General features: G+C 62.2%; 1 protein-coding gene across 3 annotated transcripts in view; it reads right to left on the bottom strand.

The window, feature by feature from the left end:
- Nucleotides 1-22,951, bottom strand: part of Ttyh2 (tweety family member 2) — a 35,290-nt gene extending 12,339 nt beyond the window's left edge. Inside the window, exons 1-6 of one of the 3 annotated variants that reach the window (XM_026411713.2) lie at nucleotides 22,780-22,951; nucleotides 16,331-16,503; nucleotides 11,870-11,981; nucleotides 6,038-6,258; nucleotides 3,085-3,180; nucleotides 2,623-2,695 (exon numbers count right to left, since the gene is read on the bottom strand). In XM_026411713.2, the coding sequence (XP_026267498.2) occupies nucleotides 2,623-2,695; nucleotides 3,085-3,180; nucleotides 6,038-6,258; nucleotides 11,870-11,981; nucleotides 16,331-16,503; nucleotides 22,780-22,908 (804 nt within the window). In that variant the 5' untranslated portion in view covers nucleotides 22,909-22,951. Of the gene's footprint in view, nucleotides 1-2,622; nucleotides 2,696-3,084; nucleotides 3,181-6,037; nucleotides 6,259-9,004; nucleotides 9,386-9,946; nucleotides 10,458-11,869; nucleotides 11,982-16,330; nucleotides 16,504-22,779 lie in introns of those variants that run through there. The other 2 variants (XM_026411714.2, XM_026411715.2) reach the window with 2 other exon arrangements.
- Between the last annotated feature and the right edge of the window lie 240 nt (nucleotides 22,952-23,191).

Here is a 23,191-nt window from a genome sequence, read left to right as displayed (position 1 = left end):
CAAGCTCCTGTGCTAACTCAGGACTATTCAGGGGTGAGGTGAGTAGATTCTGAGAGTCTCGACCTAATTGGTCAGTTGAGCCAGTTGATGATCTGAAAGGACTTCTGTCCTGGGGGGCAGGCAGCTGGGCGTGGCTGGAGTGGGTGGCTGGGGCGTGCCTTTGGGGGTTATAGGCTGTCCCCAGGTTCCTCCTCCTCTTTCCCTGCTTTCTGGCCACCTCCAAGGAAGCAGCTTTCCTCTGCTCCGATGCTCAGCCTCACCCTGAGCCAGAGATGGGGCTGGCCAGCCCCAGACGGAGACCTCCGAAGCCACCAGTTGCTCCGGCCAGGCATTTTGGTCACAGTGATGAAAAGCTGGCACACCTGGGCTTTAGACCCTTGGCTACTCCAGTCCCGCTCCGGGGGGCCGGCTTAGCCAGGGTGGCGTGCCGAGTGTGGCTGTGAGGAGCCCACGAGTGTGTGCACGTGTGTGAGCGTGTCTGTGTGCACAGGTGTGTGTGCTCGTGTGTGAGTGTGTACAGCACTCCCACAGTGGGGAAGGAGGAGGAGGAAGGGCAGGGGAGAGGGAGGGGCGCCTGGCACAGACGGGGTGGCGGGAGGAGCTGCCAGGACCCGGGAACACTGACCAAGAACCCCCTGGATTTACCCCTCATCTTTGCCTCCCCCGCCCTCCCAGCTGGGCACTGGAACCCTCTCCATGTTATTCCCGGGGAAACCGAGGCACGCAGAGACTTTCCTGAGGTTCCACTGCTGGGAGGGGTGAAGGGGGACGTGGCACAGGCTGGGGGCTCCAGGGCCACACGCCTCTGACTACAGAGCCCCGCCACACTGCTCAGTGGCCCACTCCTTCCTTCTTCTGGGGGTTTCCTCTCCTCTGTCTGAACGGCACCTCCTAACACCCTCTGGTCAGGAGGGTCGGGGGGTGAGGTTGGGTCAGGGGCCTGGAGGCTCGGCGCAGCCCCAGCTCCCACTACCCTCCTCTCTTGGCATCTGAGGGCATCGTTTCTTGTCTTCTCCTTTTCCCTCTTTGGTACCAGGGACTGAACCCAGGGGTGCTCTACCACTGAGCCACATTCCAGCCCTTTTTATCTTTCATTTTGAGACAGGGTCCTGCTAAGTTGCCGAGGCTGGCTTTGAGCCTCCTGCCTCAGCCTCCCGAGCTGCTGGGAGTACAGGCCTGCGCCACTGTGCCCAGCCGAGAGCGTCATTCCTGGCCCAGCGGCCTGTCCTATGAGGGCCTTGCTGGGGAAGGTGGGGGAAGGGTGGCAGTATCAGTCCTCTGGCCCAGAGACTCTCAAAACAGGCCTCGGGGAGCAGGGTGGCAGCAGAGGCCACACAAAGCTCAGCACAATGACCCCTTGACAGCCAGCGGCCCCCTGCTCCTCCTTGCTCCTCTTCCTATTAAAATGCGGCAGCATCCCCGGCCATCAAAGGCCCTTTCAGCAGGGCCTCAGCCCCCTCCCCCTCCCCCCTGGCACAAGGGCCTGACTAATGGAATTAGGGACATGGCAGTGCTCCCAGTCCCTGGCATTCCAGGGCACCCGGCTGTGAGCTGAAATCAATCCCTGGGGGTCCCCTGCCCAGGGAGTGGGTGAGAGAAGCCCCCTGGGAGGGGGCCAGCTCCTAAGGGGCAGCTGGTGGTGGCAAGCTGGAAGTCCCCGGTGCTTCCAGAGGCAGACGCAGCCCCGGGTGGGGGGCCGGACCCCGGAGGCCTGCCCGGGAGGCCTCCCTGTGCTTGCTCTCAGACGCTGCCAGGCAGCTGTGCCGGTCACTCTGGCCCGGGGGCTCCCTCGGCTCTGTTTACAGCCCTCTCGGCTCCACAGGGGAGCTTTAGACCACACTGGCCTTTTCTGCCCCAGTCCTGGGGATGTGGCCATGGCACGGAGGAGGGGGAGACAGGAGGTGCCCACTTCCTTCCCACAAGATGCAGAGTCAAGTGGCACCAGGGGCCATTGATTGGGTGGGCCTCGTGGAGGCCAAGTGCCCACGGCCAGAGCTACTGGGCAGTCCCTGAGACTCTGAACCTGGTGTAAGCGTGGGCTGGGGGCGTCCATCACAACCCGGGGCAGGACGCCAAGGTCTCAGGGCCTTCATCTGAGGCCCTGGACTCAGGGAGGGGTCCCGTGAAATCCTCTGGTCCCTGCCACCCCTCCAGCATCTGTGTCCACACAGGCACACACACACACACACACACACACACACACACACACACACACACAGGAGTGTGCACACAGCTGTCGGGTCCATCAAAGTCCAGACGTACCTTCATAGGAGCCCCTGATTTAATGACATCTTGAGGGACCAGGAAATATGCAGGTTTTCGAGCCACAGCCCCACATTCCCCAGGCCCAGGGGAGCAGGTCCCTCCAGCCTGAGCTAGAGACCCCCGACCTGGTTAGCTCCTCACACCCACACAGAAGCCACCGGCCACCACGAGCCTCACAAGCACTGGCGTCCGTCCTGTCCTGGCTCTGTCCCTAAGTGCCCACCCTTCTTCCCTCCTGTCCTCTCGTCCTGAGATTCTGGGATGCTAGGGGAGGGCCTAGGGCAGGAAGCTGGCCCGGCCTGGGGGTTCTCAACAGGACCCAGCACCAGAGAGACCCCTCCCCGCTGCCCCACTCACCACTGCGGCGGCCGAGTCGGCGGCCAGGGAGGCCCAGCTGAGGAGCAGCGCCAGCACCCCGCAGCACAGCGTCCTAGAGAGAGGCAGGGGCATGGGTCCTGCAGGGTGGCAGGCGGGGTCCCCTGTGACAGCGTGCACCCTGTTTCCAGCCCCCTTCTTTCTAGCTGCTACCCCACGCAGCCACAGCCCTGCGAGTGCTGGACAGCCTCATGGGGCCCAAGGGACCCAGCAGAGACGGCAGCTAGGAGGGGACACTGGACAGAGAGGACGGGTGCTGGGCTTGGGCCTGCGCTCTTCCAGCTGCCCCACAATCAGACCCACAAGGGAGGGGACCCACAGGGAGCCCCTGTGCGCTATCCCCACCCCCTGCCCCCCGGCTGGGCCCAGCCAGGCCCTGGCCTCTCTCTGCTAGTGGCACCTGGCCCAGCTCTTTGTCCCAGGCCCACGGACAGGGCTACTCACGAGGCCAGGAGACACTTGGAGCGCTTGGCCAGTCCCAGGCAGGCGATGAAGCAGATGACCAGGTCCAGGATGAAGAGCAGGAGGTAGGAGAGCCACCTGGGAGGACAAAGAGGGACGGTCAGGCCAGCGAGGCAGAACCCCCACCTGCTGCCCACCCTGGAGTCCTTGCTTCCTGGAGCCCACGGAGGCTGGAGGCTCTTGAGGGGCCTGGCTGCACCCCGATCCCACCTCCCTGCCCTGGCCTCACTCCCGGGCCGTGTCTCATCCAGCACGTGCCCTAGAACTTGAGCACCCTGGGGACGCTCTACAGCGGTTCTGCCCAGTCCACCTGCCACTGCCCGCAGGTGGCCACCAAGAAGCCGAGACGCGGCCTGTGCAGGCGAGGAAATGAATTTTTACCTTTACCTAACAGTTAAACTGTCCACGTGGCTCCTGGTCACCACACAGGACACCACATCTCTGGAGCCCACCTGCAGGCCTCTCCCGAGATCCTGTTTCCCTTTGCTTCTCGGACTCTCTGACAGCAGCAGGCCAAGCTTGACGTCACAGCCTCTGACCTAAGGAGGCCCCTGAGTGCCCACTACTTCTTCTTTTTCCTTTATTTGTTTAAGTGTTGGTGACTGACCCCAGGGCCCTGTGCATGCTGGGCAAACACTGCACCACACACTTTATTTTTGACACAAGGTCTCACTAAGTTGTCGAGGCTGGCCTTGAATTGCCATCCTCCTGCCTCAGCCTCCCAAGTTGCTGGAATCACAGAAATGTGCAGCCTCACCTAGCAATACCTACTTCTTCAAAGAATGCTCAGTCTAGCCCCCCACCCCGACCCCCAGGCCTCCCATCTTGCCCCGATCTGTGTGGGATCCACGATGTAGGCTGTTTAGGTTCATTTCAACCCACATTTGTGCCAGGCACTGAGCTTGGCACCAGGGATGTCCACACAAGAGGAGGGCTTGTTCTTGACCACTGGGGAACAAGGCACCCACGGACCTCCAGGCCTCCCAGCCCTGGGTTCCTCGGGCCTTTCTACCCCTCAGGCTGAGCTAATGGGGAAAGACTGTCACATACCCCTGGGAGACAGTGACAAGTCACTTTGCCCTTTGAACCTGCTTCTATATCTGTAAGGGAGTCAGAACTCTTATCTCACAGGGCGAGGGCCGAGGCTCCCTAGATGCAGAGGGGCACAGGGAAGGCAGCAGGGACAGAGGTAGGGGATGGGAGAGGTCCCCACGGAGGGAGGCCCTTGGTCATTACTTGTCTTGATGCAAAGGCAGATTGCATTCATTGACCCCTCCCTCCAGCTCTGGATTCCTGCCTCTCCAACAGCATGGAGTGCTGCTCAGGGACCAGGTAGGGCTGGCAGGGAGGGACAGAGGCTCCGGGTGGAAGGGGCACGCTGCAGGCCCTGGGAGCCAAGCGAAGGGGGGCTAAGTGCCCAGAGCTGGGGCCCAGTCCAAGTCCGTGATTCCTACACGGGGCAGGGGGCAGCGCACAGCGGGTCTCGGGTTCCCAGGAATGGAGACGCAGCTTTGGGGGAGGGCAGAGTGCACCCCCCACCTGCTGGGGGTGACGAAGGAACCGGCTTCCTTAGCCTCAGAGCTGGGAGGAACCTTGGAACCCCTGGCCCCAGGATCCCATCCTAGACTAGGGACTCCAAGGCGCCAGCCAGTTCCAGATGCTGCACAGGACGCCACACGGTCCTTCTCCCAGGGGCACAGCTGGCCACGGGCCCCTTGCAAACTGTGGGTTGCACGCTCCCAAACCAGGCTCTCGCCTGGAAGCTGCTTGGGTGACCCCGACCCCGGGCCACCCTTTATCTCCGTCAGACCCTGGCCAGGCCTCCTGTGGTCCCGGGAGCATTTATTTTGCTGGGTGGCCACACGGAGAAGCCACCAGGAAGGCAAATGTGAGAGGCCCCTGCTGCCGAGCTCCCTGAACAGGCCTGTGAGCCACAGCGGCTCTGGGGGGGGCCGTGACAAGGCGCCACAGTCCATTTCCTCAAGTCACAGCCTCATCATGAACGAAGGGCGGGGATTGGGAATGGGGTACAGAAGGGACCTGCACTTGGGTTGTCACTTGGCCCCTATTTAAAATAAATCCATCTCAACAGTAAGCTCCTTTCAATGTGTAAATGGACGGGCTCAGCTGTGAAGGGTCCCCCGGTCCTTGGGCTCAGGTGCTCCTTAGGGCCAGGGGAGGTCTCGGACCACCTTCAGAGTTGGCAGTGGGCCAGGGGAGGTCTCGGACCACCTTCAGAGTCGGCAGTTTCTCTCTGTCCTGGGGGGCGGGGGAGTCATTTTGCCCATCAGCATCTGTCTGGTGGGGAGCTGGACCAAGGTCCCTTTCGATCTAGAACATCCATCACATCGTGGAAAGGCAGGAGCTGGACAGGCTGGGGGCCGAGGGCCGGGAGCGCCATCTGAGGCAGGGACTTCATAGCTCCCGTCCTCCTCCTCACGGGAAGGGGAGGTCTCTGGATTCAGCCCAGCAGTGACCTCCTGGGGTGGGGCTTTAGGGCACTGTGCAAGTTGGTGTCCAGGCTTGACCTCCATCAGTGGCCTCACAGGAGCCAGTACACTGGGGGGAAGGGGGTGGGGGGGGACTCAAAGGCGGACATTCGCTCTCCACCACTCATATCCGCTCCACCCTTGGGCCTCCTCTGGGTGGGCACCAGGCCCCGGGAGCACCAGGACACACACTCTGTGAGTCAAGGTCGCCATTTGGCAGGGGGTCACCCTACCACCTGGACTGCTGCTTCCTCCCTGGACTTACAGAAACGCCTCCTAGACCCCCCCGCCCCCGGAGGGAGGGAGGCCAGCCACAGTCTCTGACCTGTGCCCAGGGACTTCACCTGGGATGGGGAGTCAGGAGAGATCTCCACGGACCCCCCAAAGCTGGAGGACAGAGGGCGGGGCTGTGTACCTCACGGGGTGGGGGCCTCCCTGCGCCTCACCTGTAGTACTCCACGTAGCCGGTCTGGTCGGACAGCTCGGTCAGCTGTGTGGTGACCTCCCTCCACACGGGCAGTCCTGAGAGCTGGGCGACGATGCTGCCTGCCATCTGCTGCATGAACTTCAGGGTCTGGATGTAGTCACCCCGGGCAGCAAAGAGCTCGTGGAGCCGGGCCAGGTGCTGCTCCAGGTCCACCTGCAGCTTCTGGGCATTTTCGGACACCTAGGGAGAGGCGGGGCTCAGGGCTGGCCCTGGGTGGGTGGGCAGGGGGAGGTCTCTGCCAGCACAGCAGACAGCTACCAGGGCTTAAAAAGGGACACATTCTGCGGAGCCAGCCCTGAGGAATCCATGAGGCTGCTCCCCTAGAGGAGGGACTGGACACGGTGTCACCACGGATATAGTGGGGGCCTACAATGTCCCCTGGTGGCCCAGGTGCAAGGCTTGGTTCCTGTGGGGAGGGGGTGGAAACTCTTGGTGGGAGGTCTTGGGGTCACTGGATGCACGTCCTTAAAGAGGACAGCAGGACCACGGTCTCTTTCTTTTTTTCTTCCCAGCCAGGAGGGGAGTGGCTGGGTCCCACCATGTGCTTCCCAACACACTACTCGTCACGGGCACAAAACCAAAGCGGGCCAGGAGGGACTGAAACCTCCCAAACCCAGCCACCCCAGCCCCGGTCTCTTCATAGACATCTCAGATGTCTTATGTAGGCAAAGGTGCTTTCAAGCAGCCAGGCCCAGGGCCACAGCCTGGTGGCCTTGAGCTCGTGATAGTAAGCTGGCTAACATACCACCCGGCTCCTCGGACCAGGCGGCAGGCCCTGCTCTGACCCGACCAGGGCTGGACTCCAAGATCCAGCGCCTTCATCCAGGTGGACCGTCCCTAATCTGAAAGCCCTAAACTTCTGAAAGCTCGAGCAGCCGAGTCTATGCACATATCCCAAAATATAGGGGAAAAAAAACACAACCCAAGTCCCAAACACTTCTGGTCCTAAACGTTGTGGATGAGGGATATTCCATCTGTGTCAAGAAGACTCCAAAGGAGAAACAAGGATCCATATTTTTCTTCCTTGAAGACTCTCTTAAAACACTTGGGATCATGAATTCTCTTTTACAGAAACAGAAAGTTTAAACTGAAGCGCTTGATGTGGCCACCATGACCTTCTCCCCACAGTAGGATTCTAACTGCCCTGCAAGAGTAGGCCGGGCTCCCGGCAAAGGCAGAACAATGGGACTTTGAAAGGACAAAGACAGATGCGGTCCTCCTCTGAAGGGCCTGGACAGGAGGCGGCAGGAGGAAACCGGCGCCTTCTCTGGGTGCTTATTCCTTCCTGGACAGACGTCCTGCCAGGTGTGCGGACAGGCTCCAGCCCTAGGCAAGGGTGGGAGGTGCTGGAACTGTGGTTCTCAAAGTGTAGTCCCTGGCCAGTAAGGGCCCTAAGGGCTTGCAGATGAGTGGACTCCAAGGAAGACATGGGAGGAGATGGTGGTGACTGTCCTCGCTGTGACTGTCCTTCAAATAAGGGGCATAGCTGGGCTTGTATGCAAAGGTGCTTTTAAGCAGCCCAGGCCCAGGGCCACAGCCTGGTGGCTTTCAGTGCGTGCCTGTGGCGCCTGCTCTGGGCCATGTGTCAGTCAGCAGCTGGGCTGGAAGGGCTTTGTTGTTTTGAACAGCCCCAGAGGCACAGTCTCGGGCAGCAGTGGGCATCGGGGCGGGCGGCGGGCAGCTGTGCTAATCCTCAACCTGCAGCCCGCGGCTCCCAGAGGCCTGGGAGATAAAAATGAGGCCGAGGAGGGGCGGAAGGTTCCCCAGGGAAAGTGTGGCCACGAGCATCCACGTTACTGGCCTTGTGGCTTTTTACATCTGGCCCACACTGTGACTTCCGGGTTCCAGAAGAGAAAGGGCCTCTTTGTTTCATTTTGTTCTATTTTCTCAATGTCAGTGTCCTGTTGGTTAGTTTTCTGGCTTGTGCCTGATTCTAGGAGCTGGTGAAAGGACTAGGGGACACCAAGATAGAACTGGGCACTGGAGAGACCCTGCAGCTTGTAGCTTCACACAGGAGGAAACCCCAAACCCTATCAAACCAAGTTCAGTAACCGAGCACCAACCTGCTGAGCTTCGCCCAATTTCACAAGATAGAGGCAGAGGCTTTGGACCACGGATACAAATGACACTATCTGTCCTTAAATGGTAAATTATGAGCAAACCCGGTCCCACACATTATATCAAACTTGAGAGCAAAGGGCTATTGTTAAAAATCATCTGAAAACTTTCCCCTAAGTCCACTTTTTTTTTAATACTTATTTTTTAGTTTTAGGTGGATACGATACCTTTATTTTATTGCTATGTGCTGCTGAGGATGGAACCCAGGGCCTCACCCGTGCGAGGCGAGCTCTGCCACTGACCACAGCCCCAGCCCCCACGTCCACTTCTTCCCTTCTTCCCAGCCCTGGATTTCTAACTCCTCTACCTCTTAAACCCCTCTTTGAAAATAAAACACACAGCGAACAGCTGTCAGACCTGTCCTTCCTCTTGCTGTTTTCCCCGTAGGAAACAAAACAAAATTAAAAATAAAATGGAAATCACAGCCCTGACCTACTTACGGGTCTGCCTTCCTCCCACTGAGCCCAGTTCCTGCACCCCCTCCCAGGGAAGCGGAGGTGAGTCGCCTGAGACGGCGCTCTGAGAGCCAGGGGGGCAGCTCACACCCCTGCTAGGCAGGCTGGGGACCAGCCACAAGTGGTGGGAACTGTGTGTCACAGGCTGGGACAGTGGTGCTCAAAGTGTGGTCCCCGGCCAGCAGTATCACCCAGGAGCTCCTAACAAGTGCAGAGCCTCCGCCTGCCTCGGGCTCCCAGAACTGGCCACGCAGGGCTGGGCTGCGGCCCGGTAAGCCCTCCTGGGGATTCTGAAGCAAGCTCAAGTTTGAGAACCTCTCGGAGGGAAAAGCTCCTCAACTTGGCAAGGTTACCTGGGAGTGGCCGGCCAGGGGTCGATCTCAGATCATGAAGACCAGAGGCAGGAGAGAACAGGGCCGAGAGGAGCCTGGGAAGACCTTGCTGGGAAGGGACACGCTCTCAGCCCCCAGAGCATCCGCCTCCCAGCGTGTCCCCTCAGGGCTGCCCACGGTCTGCCTCAGGGTCATTCGAGGAAGCCACACTGGCCACCGGATCAGGGCACAGAAACCTCTGCAGTGGTGCACTCCTGTAAGCCCAGCAACTCAGGAGGCCGAGGCAGGGGGATTGCAAATTTGAAGCCAGCCTCAACAACTTAGCAAGACCCTGTCTCAAAAAAAAAATTTTTAAAAAATAAGAAGGACTGGGGATGGAACTCAGGGGTAATGCGCCCCGGGGTTCCATCCCCAGGACAAAATGAACCGACCAGCGCGAGCACAAGTCAGCGAGGGCACGGGCTGCGGGGCCAGCTTCACCCTAGAGCCCACTAAACCCCGAGGGTGAGGGCCTGGGCCTGGGGGAGGTCTGGGAATCATTCCCCCCACCAGGTGGCCGGATGCAGGGACTGGGTCCACGTCCCTTGGCTCCTGCCACCCAGTATTCCCAGCCTTTCTGAGCCCCCCATCAGGGCAGGCAGCTGGCCTGGGCCCCTGCTAGGCCTGCCCGAGCCGTGGAAGGACAGGGTGGGGTTCCAGCAGAGGACCTCCTGGGCTGTTGGGGACAGTCCCACCAGGCCTCTTGATCACCCGATGGCCTGAGTTGGGCTCCAGCAAGGCCCAGGCCCAAGTTGCCCAACCTGCCCTCAAGCTCCCCACCCTGTCGCTGCCACCCCCAGCCTCCCCCTCCCCCTTTCTACTCCGGGGTGATTACGGCCATTATTATAATGACCCTCCTTATCTCAGCGATCCTGGTGGAGGGCGCTGTCTAGTTTACCAGACACTCTCACCAACTTGAATCACCTGACATCACTTCTCTGACTCCCGGGTTCCAAGATCTGCCGCCTCCCCCAGGCCCCCGCCGTCTGGGACCCCCCAGAGGAGCAGGGGAAGCCAGTCAGAAGCAGCGCCCCGCTGGCTGGACCATCTCGAGGCCCAGGCACGCGTCCCCAGTCTTCAGGAACGGTGGGGAGGGCGAGAGGCGGAACTTGAGGGCACCGGGGATCTGAGAAGGGGACCTGGCCACGCAGGACTCAGGCCCCGGGCCACGCCCAGATATCCCCGAGCGTCCCCTTCCCTCCTGGAGGACTCCGTTTTCCTCTCAGGGAGGTTCAGCCCGTGAAGGTCAAGGCCACGGGGCTTTCCTGGGCCAGGGCTCTCATTTCCGGGCTGGGTTCCTCTTCCAGGGGTGCTGGCGCTGAGGGGTGGGGAAGGGGACGGAGCAGGACGCCAAGAACGGGAAGCTGGGCAGAGGGCAGCCACCATGAGACCTCCTTCCCACCAGGCCTCTGGGTGCTGACCAGGCGGCGCCCAGTCCCCAGCAGCTGACCCTCAGCTCCTCCACCCCAGCCGCAGCCCAGCACCCAGACACCAGGGTGTCAGCTGTCTCCCAGAAACCAGTCCAGGGGACACGAGGGGAGGGCGGGGAGCCTGGGAAGGGTCCTCCTGGCGGCCAGAGGCTGCCCCCCCGCCTGTCCTGGGCATGAGCAGTGGCTGCTGTCTCTTTAAGGTGAGCCCGGCCCCTGGGATGGCTGGGATTACAGCCTTAGAGGAGCTTAAGGGAGCAGGCCCAGGGGCTAACGAGGTCAGCCCTCTTCCCCGGACGCTGGGCAGTGACCGATTCTCCAGTTAGCGCTGGGCTCCGTGGCTGAGGCTGCTTGACACGGAAGGGCACTCTGTGGCTGTCACCCCTTTGCTGGGGACCTGACCCAGACAGGATCAGGAACGGGCAAATGCCCGAGGACTGGTCTCCCTGAAGGCTTCCCCCTGCCTTCGTACCAGCGCCTGGTTCTCGGCCAGCACCCGGGGCTGCCCCAGGACGGGCCGGAAACCAGCAGACATGACCCGGCACGCACAGGGAAAGGGACAGGCACACGGGCTCAAGGTGCAAGTGGAGGACCGCGATCCCTCGCCCTCAGTGTCTGGGGCTCAGCAGAGAAGCCCCTCCCTTCCCCCCAGAATCCAGCTTCTCTGACCAGCCCAGCCAAGTCCTTCAGACCGGGAGCCCCTGGCCAGGGTCACAGGGGAAGCCAGAGCCCTGAGGACGTGCTACAGGGTTTTAGGTGGAATCTCGCCCCCTCCCTGGGGTACTGGGGATGGAACCCCAACCTGACACCTGCAGAGAGGTGCTCTGCCCCTGAACTATACCCCAGCCCTCCCTCCCTTCCTTCCTTCCTTCAATTTATTTATTGATTTATTTATTTTTGATACCAGGGATTGAACCCAGGGGCATTCAACCACTGAACCACATCCCCAGTCCTTTTAATTTTTTATTTTGAGACAGGGTCTCGACAGGTTGCCTAGGGCCTCACTGAGTTGCTGAGGCTGGCTCTGAACTCGCGATCCTCCTGCCTCAGCCTCCTGAGCCGCTGGGATTACAGGCCCTTCTTTGTGTCTAGGTTTTCCCCCTTGACATCTCCTGGACCCCCCAGGACACCATGTGCAGCCCTTAAAGAGAACATTAAAAAACGCAGGGGATGACTTTCCAAGTCCCAGGGGGAAAGGTGACCAGCAAATGGGAAAGTGTCCAGCTCCTGAAAATGAATGGGATTTGACCCCCAGCTGCCCCGAAGTCCCGCTGGTCTGGGAAACAACCATTGCTCATTTGCCACAGGCAAGGCCCAGAGGGGAGGCCTGCCCTGGGGCAGCGGGCTGCCCAGCACGCCTGTCCTGGCCACACTGACCCATTGGTGTGTCCGTGCGGGGACCACTGCCCGCGGGCCTTACCAGTTCGTCGATCCCAGAGAAGGTGTGGTTGGCGTTCTCCAAGGAGTAGATGAGCTGGTGCGCCCCGTCGTGAGTCTCACTGTTCCCATAGAAACCAGCGCCCACCGCAGCACTGCCAAGGAGACCCAAGGTTAGAGGTGACACCCAGACCGAAGGTCAGAGGTGACACCCAGAGGGGACGTCTGGATCCACCTTAAACCAAACCAAACCAAACCAACACGAGTTTTAGAGCATTTTCAGGTTCACCGCCAAGCGGAACAGCAAGCAGCGTGCCACAGTCCTGTCCCTCTGTGTGGCCACCTCCGACACAGACATCGGACACCAACCTGCGCATTCCTACGGCTGCGGAGCAGCGGGTGCAGCAGGGCCACCAGAGCCCACAGGGAGGGGCCTCACTCGGGGTCTTGCCAGTTCTGCAGGTTTGGACAAAAGTCAGCGACGCGTATCTACCAGGTGCATATCTGCCGTCACTGTCACCCCGTGTCCTGCAGGCGAGTTCCAGGGCCCTAACGCCCCTGAGCCCTGATGTTCAATCCGCCGTCCCCTCCCCATCTCCTTGCCGTCTTCCCGGCTGAGCCTTTTCCAGAGTATCACACAGTGGGAATCCCACGGTACCCAGCCTTTGCCGATCGGCTTCTCGCCCTCAGTAAGGGGCCTGGGAGGCTCCTCCGTGTCCCCTGTGACCTGAGCTGAATAATATTCCACCACCCAGACCAGTCCCCCCCCATCTGCTCAGCGACTGCGGAGCGTCCGGGCTGGGCACGGAACTGAGGACCGTGGAATTGAGGACCACGGGGTGAGGAGCTCTTTCCTGGGGGCTGGAGCGTGGGACGACGTCTGGGGGTGAAGGTGAAGGGTCCCCCCAAGCCACCGAGCAGGACCCAGCCGGCTCCATAGCACATTCTGGTTGACCCTGGGAGGTGGGAGACCAGGGGCCAGCTGGGGACCCCACTGCAGAGGGGCTGGGCTGGGCTGGGCGTGGGCACCCGCACCTCACACCTCCCCAGGGGACTCTGCACAGCCGGCCTTGGGGTCCAGGGACAGCACATGCCCAGGGCTGAGCCCCCGCCCTCCCGACGCCTTCAGGAATCAGGGCGCCCTCGCATTCTGGACCCTTTCCTCTGGCGTCCCTGCAGAGCCAGGAGGCGGCTGTCCCTCTGCAGTTCCAGCTTGTAAACCTGGTTTCCTTGGTCCCCGCCCCGGGGTCCTGGCTTGCTCTCAGGGCGGCCCAGGAGGTGCCTCCGTTCTTCCCACACTGCCCTGACCTCCGGGTGCCTCCTCAGGTCACACAGGTATCCTTCCTGGGTAGGTCTGCAGGCTCTGGTCCCTGTCACCACCGTCCCCTCGGTGTCTACCTCGTCAGTGTCACTCTGGAACATGGAGCCGCCCACCCAGCTCCAAGCTTGGGGACTAATGCTCTGCCCCCCCCCACCCCCTGACCTTGAGGTCTAGCGCAGAGCCCCCTTCCTGTTTGGGCCTGGTGGCACCCGGCGGTCTGCCCTTCTCCTGGTCTGTGGCTTTGTCACAGGTGGCCCAGGCCTGGCTGGGAGCTGCCTGGTGGACAGGGGGAGCCCTGGCATTTTGGGCACCCTAGGGATGGAAGCCAGGCTCACCCTCCCTGACCCCCCACCTCGCCTCCCCAGCCTGCCCTAAGGAGGGTCCCTGGTGTCACAGGCCCTGCCTGGGCTGTGGGGAGCCATCTGCTGGACAGAAGAGACAGAATCAAGGGTTTGCCTGCCCTGCCTCCCCCTGGGTGGGCCACGCCACCCTCCTTCCCAGATCCCAAGTCCCCGCCCTGCGCTTTCCAGGACCCTGGCCCGTGCTCCTCCAGGGACGGACCCCTCTCCCTGGGTCCTGGGGGGCAGAGTTGGGTGTGTCCCCTGACACCCCGGCTCCCTCGGCGCCCCTCCCCTGCTGGCCGCTCCCTGCAATGAAGGTGACTGATGTCCCCCACCCACGACCCAAGGGCACCTTCCAACCCCAGCCCCTCCGGATACGCGTGGCCAGCGGCCTCTGCCCGTGGCCTTCTCCCTTCCTGGCCAGCCTTCCTGTCTCCTTGGCCAGCTGCTCTCTGCCCCCAGGCTGTCCCCAGAGCGTCCTCCTGCTCCAGGCTTGGCCCCCGTCCTCTTCCAGTCTCTGCCAGGCTCCTTGTCCCATGTGCCAGGCCACGGCATGGGCCTCCCTGGTGACCCTCGAGTCTCCCTCCTACACTGTGCCCCACCAGCGTCCTCAGCGCTGCTCCCTGGACGCCTCACAGGACCCTGGGCAGCGAGCCCCTCCCTCCTCTGGGACCAGGTGCTTTCGCCAGAGCCCGGGGCTCACCGCCAGCAGCTCCTTCCAGGTCACCTCCCACCCACCCACCAACAGGGCCGTCCCCTCTCCTCGTGCCCCAGGCGGCCCATCGGCCACGCTGCCCACCACCGCCTGCACCCACACTTCTTCACACTGGAGCCCCTCTGTTCTAAATGCTCCAAGGGGTCTGGCTTCTGCTTAAACCTGGCTTATGGGGTCACCTACCTCTCTGTGAACCCCACTCTTCTAAAAATAAGACACAGATCCCTAACGCAGCCTGCAAGCTGCTGCGTGGCTCCGGTCCTGTCTGGCCTGGTGTCTTCTCCCACCAGCACACTGCGCCCCCTCCCTCCATGGCTGCTTCCTGCTCACCCCTCAGCGGCACCCTCAGGCCTCACCGGCTCTCTGCTCCAGCCACAGCGGCCACTCTCAGCCCCCTGTGCCCCGGCCACAGGGCCTTTGCACGTGTTCCACTCCCTTCTGCTTGGAAGTATCTGCTCCTCCTGCCCCACCTTTGCCTAATTAGTGCCTCCTCATCCCACGTTACCCGGGGCCACCTAACTCCTGAGGCCACCCAGCTCCTTTCCTTCAGGGGACTCTCTCTAGTTGTCATTATTCACATCAGACAAGTGCATGACTCTGTGTCCCCTGAATAGACCCAGAGCCACAGGATCAGAAGGCAGATCTGTGCCTGGTTTTGTGTCCCAGGTCCCCTCCTGCCTGGGACGAATGTGAAGAGGGCTGTGAACGAATCCCGCCACAGACTCGCCTTCTGCTTTGGGTTTTCCTTCAACCATAGGCAACTACTGCTTATTGGACGTGACCGTCCCCAGAGCCACCTGGACTGTTCTAAAGTACACGGTCCCCTACTGCAGACTTTCCACCTGCGGACCCGAAGGCCTAGCCACACGGCCACTCGGTCACCTCCAGTGCGGTGTTGGACAGCTCGGCAGCGCTGACTGTGAAACGGGCTTTGTGTCAGGGGACTCTGCCCTCCGTGTCCCAGCCTGGTCCAGGTGGGCCGGGGGGGGGGGGCCAGGCTGTGGGCTGGGCAGATGTGTGCAATGCGTCTTTAGGGTTTACAGACACACCCCGTCAGAACTCTGGGAGTGCCCTGCTCTGTAGGACAGGGTTGTTATTTACTTACTTATTTAAATCTGGGAACAAGGATAGAGAGCACTGCTGGTGTCCTGCCCCGGGGTCCCAGCTCCCCTGGCCACCCCTGCACGCTCTCAGCAGGAGGATCTGAAATTCCAGTCACCTTTCAGGAGCTCTCCCTCTTGATGGGAGGTGACACTGGTCTTTGAACTCCCAGCCTGGGCTGGGACACTTCAAGTTTCATTGAAGCTGGGAACCGCGGTGCACACCTGTCATCCCAGCAACCTGGGAGGCTGAGGCAGGAGGATCACAAGTTCAAGGCCAGCCTCAGCAACTTAGCGAGGCCCTAAACAACTTAACCAGACCCCGTCTCCAAATAAAAACTAAGAAGGTTGGGGGTGCTCAGAGGTGAAGTGCCCCTGGGTTCAACTCCCAGTACAAAAAGGAAAAAAAAATTGACACTTAAGCCCCAGCTGCCGGTCCCTTCCACAGGCTCCCGCCCCGGGGCTACCTCTCTGGGCTCTGGGATAAGAATGTGTTCCAACTCAACCTGGACACTGGAACCCAGGTGTCCCTGCTCCCAGGCGCCAGCCCTGCCGTGGAGCCGTGAGGGACCCCACCCCAGAGGGTCCCCCCCCCCCCCCGGAGCACCTGGGGCTGGGGACACTTGGCTTTTGGCAGAGCCACTATAGACACAAAAACAAGAAGAACCCACCCCTCCCGGAGCGCCAGTGTGTGGACGCTGCCGGTCCCCCAGGGCCCACGGCACTAAAAGCTATCGATCCTGGGGCCGGAGCCAGCCTCCCCTGACCTGCGGCAGGTGGGAGGGGACAGGGCTGCAGAGAGCAGAGGCCCCCATCTGGGAGTGCCACCTGGTGGACTCGGGGGCGGCCCTGGGCTGGGGCAGGAGAACCGGGGCCCCGTCGCCACCCCGTGCACCCGATGCCCAATGCTTGGCCAGAAAAGGGACGGTGTTCATTTAGGGACAAGTTGTTCCCTCAGGTAGCAGGAGCTTGGTCAGGAGAAGGCGGTCGGACAGCTGAGGGTCACTCAGGGGAAGGGGACACTCACCAGCACACGAGGCCGGCCACCACGGCCGTCCAGGTGACGCAGCAGGAGCCGCGCTGCTTGGTCTGCACCACGGGGTCCGGCCGGCAGCAGCAGGCGCACACCAGGTAGGCCGCCAGGAAGGCGAGGTTCAGGCCCAGGCAGATGGCGGCCAGCAGCCCGAGGAACAGCAGCGACTGGAAGGGAGGGAGGGGTCAGCTGTGCCCTGCCCTCGCCCTGAATGCCCAGCGGGGAGCAGGGGTGCAGCTGTGCGTCTGTCCCCCACCCTGCTCTCCGCTTGGAGACCTCCTCTGTAGGCAGAGAGCCCGGCACCAGGCCCAGGTGGAGGCCGGGGAGAAGGAGCTGGGGGGCTCAGTGGGCCTGCGAGGGAGCGGAGCCCAGGTGCCTGGTGTGGGCCGCGAGCCGGCCGCCACGGGAGGCTGACCAGGGCAGGGTGTCCCGCGGACCAAAGCTCCCACAGGCCTCTGGGAGGGGACAGCTTGGGCAGGATGCCTGGGGACCAAGTGGGACCTGAGGCGGGGCCTGGAAGGGATGCGGGCACATCTGCTGCCGGCAAAGGGCCCATTGTGCCGGCCACGCTCCACGCAGAGCCCCGTGCGCCGTTCCAGGTGCTGCCCATCCAGAGCCACGAGGAGACGGCTCGGGGCCGGGCGTGGGGACAGGACACCCTCCCCGCCCCGTGGTGCCCCTTTCACTGAGCCCCACAGGGGACAGCTGACCCAGGGGCCAGCAGAAGCAGCAAGAGCACAGTCCCAAAGTGGTCAGGGTCCCTTCCCAGGCCACCTAGCGCCGCAGGGTCCTGCAGAGGGAGCCCGTCGGTCAGGATGCCCGGGAGCCCCCCGCCACGTCCTCCAATCTCTCGATTCAGCCAGATGGACACCAGATGGCCCTGGGATTGGTGACCGCCAGCCAGCGCTGGACCTGGCTCTAAGTCCGCTCCTGAGCTGACAGCCTGTCCCGCTTCCCAGGTGCCCCCGGGCGCTGTCCCTGTCCGGATTCCCCGGTGTCCAGTGTGCCCGTCAGGGAGAGCCTGGGCCAGGGCCCCCGGGTGTGGTGGTGGCCATCAGCAGGGAGAGCGAAGGAGCCGGGGGTCTGGGGGCCAAGCCGGGCTCCGGGGCACACACAGGCTGGGTCCTGACTCACAGAGTGGCTCTAGCGGCTGCAGCCCGAGGCCTGTGGCCATTTCCAGGTTGGGCAGAGCACAGCAGTAGGGGCCCACCAGGACCAGTGCTGGAGCACAGCATCCCCACCCCCATCCCATGACCCTCGGGGGAGAAAGTGTGTGGGGGGGCACTCATTAGCACAACTGTCCCCAGCACTGACCCCAGGAGGTTCCTCCCAGACAGTGGGATGTCACCTGTTTTCCAGCGTCCAGTCCACCCCGCCGTGGAAGGCCCTGGAGCCCCAGGCCAAGGCAATTCTACTTCACAGAAGGGAGGGCTCATGCCCCCCCCACAAGATCCATACACCAGAGTTCACAGAAGCTTAATACAGAGAGACCACCTCGATGTCTACCAGTAAGATAGTGCCCATATGCTACAGCCACCAGATGGACTAGTACGCAGCCATGAAAAGGAAACAGGAGCTATACACAAGGTGGATGGATGCCACAGAGGAATGTGGAGGGCAACAAACCAGCACAGGCTGTATGTTCAGTTTATATGAAGTACAAGGTCAGATGCTCACTGGCAGCAGCAGAGGTGTGAACAGTAGCGACTATAGGAGGGTCAAGAGCACACTTTGACCAGGAAGGTATCGCATAAAACCAACAAATCCACTGAGCTGCACATTTCATTGTCCATATTCCCGTAAGTTATTTCTTTTTCTTTTCTTTTCTTGGCACTAGAGATTGAACCCAGGGGTGCCGAGCCACTGAGCCACATCTCCAGCCCTTTTATCTTTTATTTGGAGACAGGGTCTTGCTCAGTTGCTTAGGGCCTCACTAAGTTGCTGAGGCTGGCCTTGAACTTGTGACCCTTCTGCCTCAGCCTCCCAAGCTCCTGGGATTACAGGCGTGTGCACCATGCCTGGCTTCCTAATTATTCCTAATAATTAAAAAAAAAAAAAAAAAAAAAAAAAGGTCACCAGCCCCCAGGCAGGCCTCCCATGCAGCCAGCTAATTCGCCACCACTGCCCGCTGCCTCCTGAACAGTGCCACTGCTGAGCTGACCACTTGTCCCCACCATGCAAGGAAGTACCCCCTCCATGAAGCCGTGGAGATGACGTATGGGTTGGTGCTGCTTCAATTCCTCCAAACCCACCGGCAGAGCCCCCGCGCCTGGCTGGCCTGTTCAGCCTCCCCCAAGCCTCCCTGGCTTGAGCCCCTGGGAGCCCAGACCTCCGGCAGCCCCCGGGGCTGCAGCCTGGGCCTCTCCAGCCAGCAGCTGGCCTCAATTAGGGTCCTGACAATGTGTCCAGCCAGGGAAGGGGGCGAAGCCTGGGAACGCTCGCTCTCAGGGCTCCTGTAGGCGGTGCACCCGCAGCCCCCAGGGTGCTGGAGGCCAAGACCTGGAGCAGGAAGCTGGGGGTCAGTGGGCGGGGCAGAGGCAGGGAGGGAGCAATAGGTGGAAGGGCAAGAGGAGGGAGGTGGTGGCCGGGAGGAGGTGTGAGCCTGTTGGTGTCACCCGCTGCTCTAATGGGCAATTATTTCTCTGCTCCTAATTAACACTCCTGTCCCCAAGTGCTCGGGGTGGGGGAGGGGCAGGGGAGGGGGTGGAAGAGCCCTGTGGCTGGCCCAGGCCCTCCTGCTCTGAGGGGCAGGGCTAAGGAGGACAGTCCCCACACCACCTGTGCCCCCCAGCGCCAGGCCCACGGCCCCCACCTAGCGCTCAGGCCTCTCGCACATCAAAGGCACTTCAATTATTTCTGATTTGTCCCTCTGTAATGAGAAAACCAGAGTGGGGAGCTCAGGGCAGGGCCCAAGCTGGGTGGCATGGCACTTTGGGGGCCCCCAGGAGACGGCTGGGGAGGTGACCCGCCTGGGGGGAGTCAGCAGCACCCAGAGGGAGCCCCAGGCCCAGGGAAGGCCGCCCCTCGGGGCTCGCGGGCGTGACTGTCTGATGACGGTGACTCAGGGCTCAGGATGAATGGGCCTTCCTCATTCCCACCTCAGCCGCTACCCGGCCCTGGCCCTGGACTTCTCCAGACTGCCCCACCCGACCCTCCTCAGGCCTAGGGACCTGGACTGGCCCTTGGAACTCAGAGGGGAGAAGGCGGAGATCAGGGCGCCTCGGCCTGCCCTGCGCTGCGCCTGGGGCGGGGACACCAGCCTGAGTTCTGCCCCCAGTGGGGCGCTGGGTGGATGGTGACGGGGACACTGACGTGGCTCACTCACTGAGTGCCAGGGGCCCTTCCTGTGGTCCCCTCCTTCCCGAGCAGGGTCATGGACACGTGCTGACTCTTGGGGGGACGTCTCCCCGTCAGTCCTCACCTGTCAGACCTCCTCACCTGTCAGACCTCCTCACCTGTCAGACCTCCTCACCTGTCAGACCTCCTCACCTGTCAGACCTCCTCACCTGTCAGACCTCCTCACCTGTCAGACCTCCTCACCTGTCAGACCTCCTCACCTGTCAGACCTCCTCACCTGTCAGACCTCCTCACCTGTCAGACCTCCTCACCTGTCAGACCTCCTCACCTGTCAGACCTCCTCACCTGTCAGACCTCCTCACCTGTCAGACCTCCTCACCTGTCAGACCTTCTCACCTGTCAGACCTCCTCACCTGTCAGACCTTCTCACCTGTCAGACCTCCTCACCTGTCAGACCTCCTCACCTGTCAGACCTCCTCACCTGTCAAAGGTTCCGTCTGGGCTGGCCCCAGGGCGAGGAGGGCTCTCCCCTCCGCTGCTGGGCACCCTCCCCCGGGTGGCCGCAGCCCATGCGGCCTTCCCTTCCCCAAGGCCCAGATTCAAGTTCACCCAGGCGAGGGGGGAGGGGCAGCCACCTGGGGAACTGGGGGTTCCTGCCACTCCCCCAAACCGAACGGGAGCCCCTCCTTCCTCAGAGCCTGGTGCCCCGAGCTGGCTCAGGATCTTCCAGGGACCTGCTCTTCTAAGGCCCCTCCGCCTGGGAGCCTCCCTGGAGACCCACACCTGCGCACGCCCACCTTCGCCCAGTTCTTAATGCAGCCACAGGGACCCTCAGGCTTGGACACCTGGGGCATGAGCTAAAGCCCTGTGTGCGTTGTGCTTCCAGGAGGGCAGGGTCTCTCTCCTGTAGGTGCTGTGGCTGGACAGCTGCAACATGGAGGCCCATCATCTGGTGACGTCCACCTCTGGGTCCTGTTATGTGCCTGGGACCGTCCATCCTATTACATGATCATTACTTTCCATGAGCACTTGCAGACGAGGGAGGCAAGTCTCAGAGAGGGTAAGACACCTGCCCAGGGTCACACAGTGAGAGAAGTGGAGTCCCACAACCCCAGAGGGAGGGCCAAACTACTTGGCTGCTGCCGATGTAAAGGCCGGCCCCAGAGAGCCCTCAGCAACTGCTCCAGAGTTACTCTGGCTGCCCTGGATATCACAGTCACCCAGGCTTGGCAGAGCAGGTGGCCCAGTCAAGTTTGTTGAGGACTGAGATGACCTACTGCAGAAGCCGCCCAATTCATGCTGTGAACTGACCAGCTGCCTCTGGTGCTCAGGAGAAAAGGAAAGACCAGTGGTCAGAAAACAGGGGAACTTACAAAATAGGAGAAGCAGTGGCCACGGAAGGCGTGCCTCTGGAGCCCAGCACAAAGGGTGTCTGGGGCAGGACGCTGGGAGTAGACAGGGGCAGGGACCATAAAGGGTCCCTCCAGCTCAGCTACCCACAGTCCATGGGACCGAGGGCGGGTGGGGCAGGCACAGGCCCCTCGGCCCAGCTGCTGGCAAGACAGGTGCTGCTGTCTGGGGAGCGGCCAGAGGGGGCCTCACCACCCCTCCTCCACCCAGGGGTCTTCTTGATCCAGCTGGGGGCTGAGATTTCCTCCAATGGACAGGAAAACATCATGGGGACCCGGGAACAGGATCTGGGGCGCCCCCCTAACAACACAGCTGTTCCTGAAATCATATCCGCTTCCTGACGCCCTGATGGGAGTCGGGGAGCCCCGAGCTAGTCCAGGCAGGGTCCAGGCCCTTCCCCTGGCAGGGCTCCGGGAGCGGCAGGGGCAGGCACACCCCCTGAACTGCCTCCTGTCCCCCCATGGCAGGAAGGTGGACTCTCCCCTCCTCCAGAAGGACTGGCACCAACTGCCTGGCCCGAAGGCAGCGAGGCCACTAGGGGTTATTATTAGACTCCTGGTCACTGTCCTTCCTAGGCTTCAGGATCCCCTGGGCCCTAAGGAGGCAGCCCTGGAAGGGGAGGAGCAGACCCGGGCCTCAGGGGACAGCCTCCAGAAAGGCCCCACACAGCGTGGGGGGAGGGGTTGGGGAATCACCCAAGACACCCAGGCGAGACCGGGGGTCAAAGTCCTCCCACCTGCCAGAGCACTGGACTAACGCCTCTTCCCCACTCACTGCCCAGCCCCGGAATCTCTACCCAACCAAGGGACTGAGTCAGCAGGGCCGGGCTGGACTTGCACACCTGAGACGGAGCGGGGCTGCAGTTCCCTCTGGACCAGGGTCCGGGCAGAAAGGGCAGGGGGAAGGGTGGGCAGAGCAGGAAAAGGCAGACAGGACAGGGGAGTGGCGGGCCAGGAGCAGGAGACCCCAGAATTTCAGAGCCTGGAAGACATGCGGGTGGAGGGGACGCGCCAGGGATGGGGCAGCGCAGGCGAGGACAAAGGGAGGGGGTTGGCTGTCAACACAAGGGGACGAGGGTGAGCGGTGGGGCTGATCCGGGGCGACCTTCCTCCCTGAAACAAACACAAGCGGCCGTGGGCTCCTGCGCGCGAGAGGGAGGTCACCACGCCGCCTCCCCCAGCCCTGCAGCCTGGCAGAAGGGGCCCAGGCAGAGGTCCCGGCAAGCAGGGGCTGGGGAGGAGGGGCGCTGCGGACTCCCGAGCCTCAACTCAGTTTCTGCCCAAACTTCCCCCAGGCTATGCTGGGGAAGGCAGCGTCCGGTCTTGGAACCTCACAAGGGGAACTTCGGGGCCCCGCGCGACATCCCCGCCCCTCCCGAGCCAGAGCTGCCCGGTCACGAACGCCCCAGCCCCCACCCGAGCTGCCCGGCCCCTCGGCGCCCAGCGCCCGCCTCCCGCAGGCAGTCTCCGCGCCGGTCCTCCCCTCCCCGCTCCGGCTTAACTCCGATCTCTCCGCTTTCCCTGAACCCGGAGGGTCCCAGCCAGAGGAGGCCGCAGGGCCAAGGGTCCTGGAGGAGAAGGGGAGCGAGGGGAGAAGGAAGGGGCTGCGGCGGAGGAAGGGGTCTGGGAGGCGGTGGAGAGCGCGGGCTGGGGAGAGGAGCAGGGTGGTGCGGGGACTTGAGCGCGCGCGGGCCGACTCCGGGGGTCCGCAGTGGCTCAGGTCTGGCGTGCGCTCACCTCCTGGTAACTCTCATCACGCGGGCTGAAGGTGCTGTCCACCGGTTGCAGGCGCAGACCGAAGCGCGGGACGCTGTGCAGCCACACGACCCACCAGGGCGCGATGTACTCCACGCGCGCCGCCGGCATGGCTCGGCCGGAGTGCAGCCGGCGCGCAGCAGCCGCCTCTGCCTCCGCCACCCGGCCCGGGACGCGCGTCGACCCCGCCCCGCCGCGGCCTAGGCCCCGCCCCGGACCCGCCCAGACCCCGCCCCGGCCTGAACCCAATCTCAGCTCAATCCTGGGGAGCCCAAAAGCCTGCTGTGCCCTTCTGGGCTGGCATCTTCTTGCCCTGACGGTGCAAGAGGTGGAAGAAGTGCGTTTCAGTCTCGGTCTCCACGTCTCTTACTAGTGACTTAACATCGAATCAGTG

The sequence above is a fragment of the Urocitellus parryii genome, chromosome 7 (genome assembly GCF_045843805.1).
Source record: "Urocitellus parryii isolate mUroPar1 chromosome 7, mUroPar1.hap1, whole genome shotgun sequence".
Taxonomy (NCBI): domain Eukaryota; kingdom Metazoa; phylum Chordata; class Mammalia; order Rodentia; family Sciuridae; genus Urocitellus; species Urocitellus parryii.
Note: the sequence above shows the minus strand (reverse complement) of the source record. Positions and strands in the feature narration are given on the sequence as shown.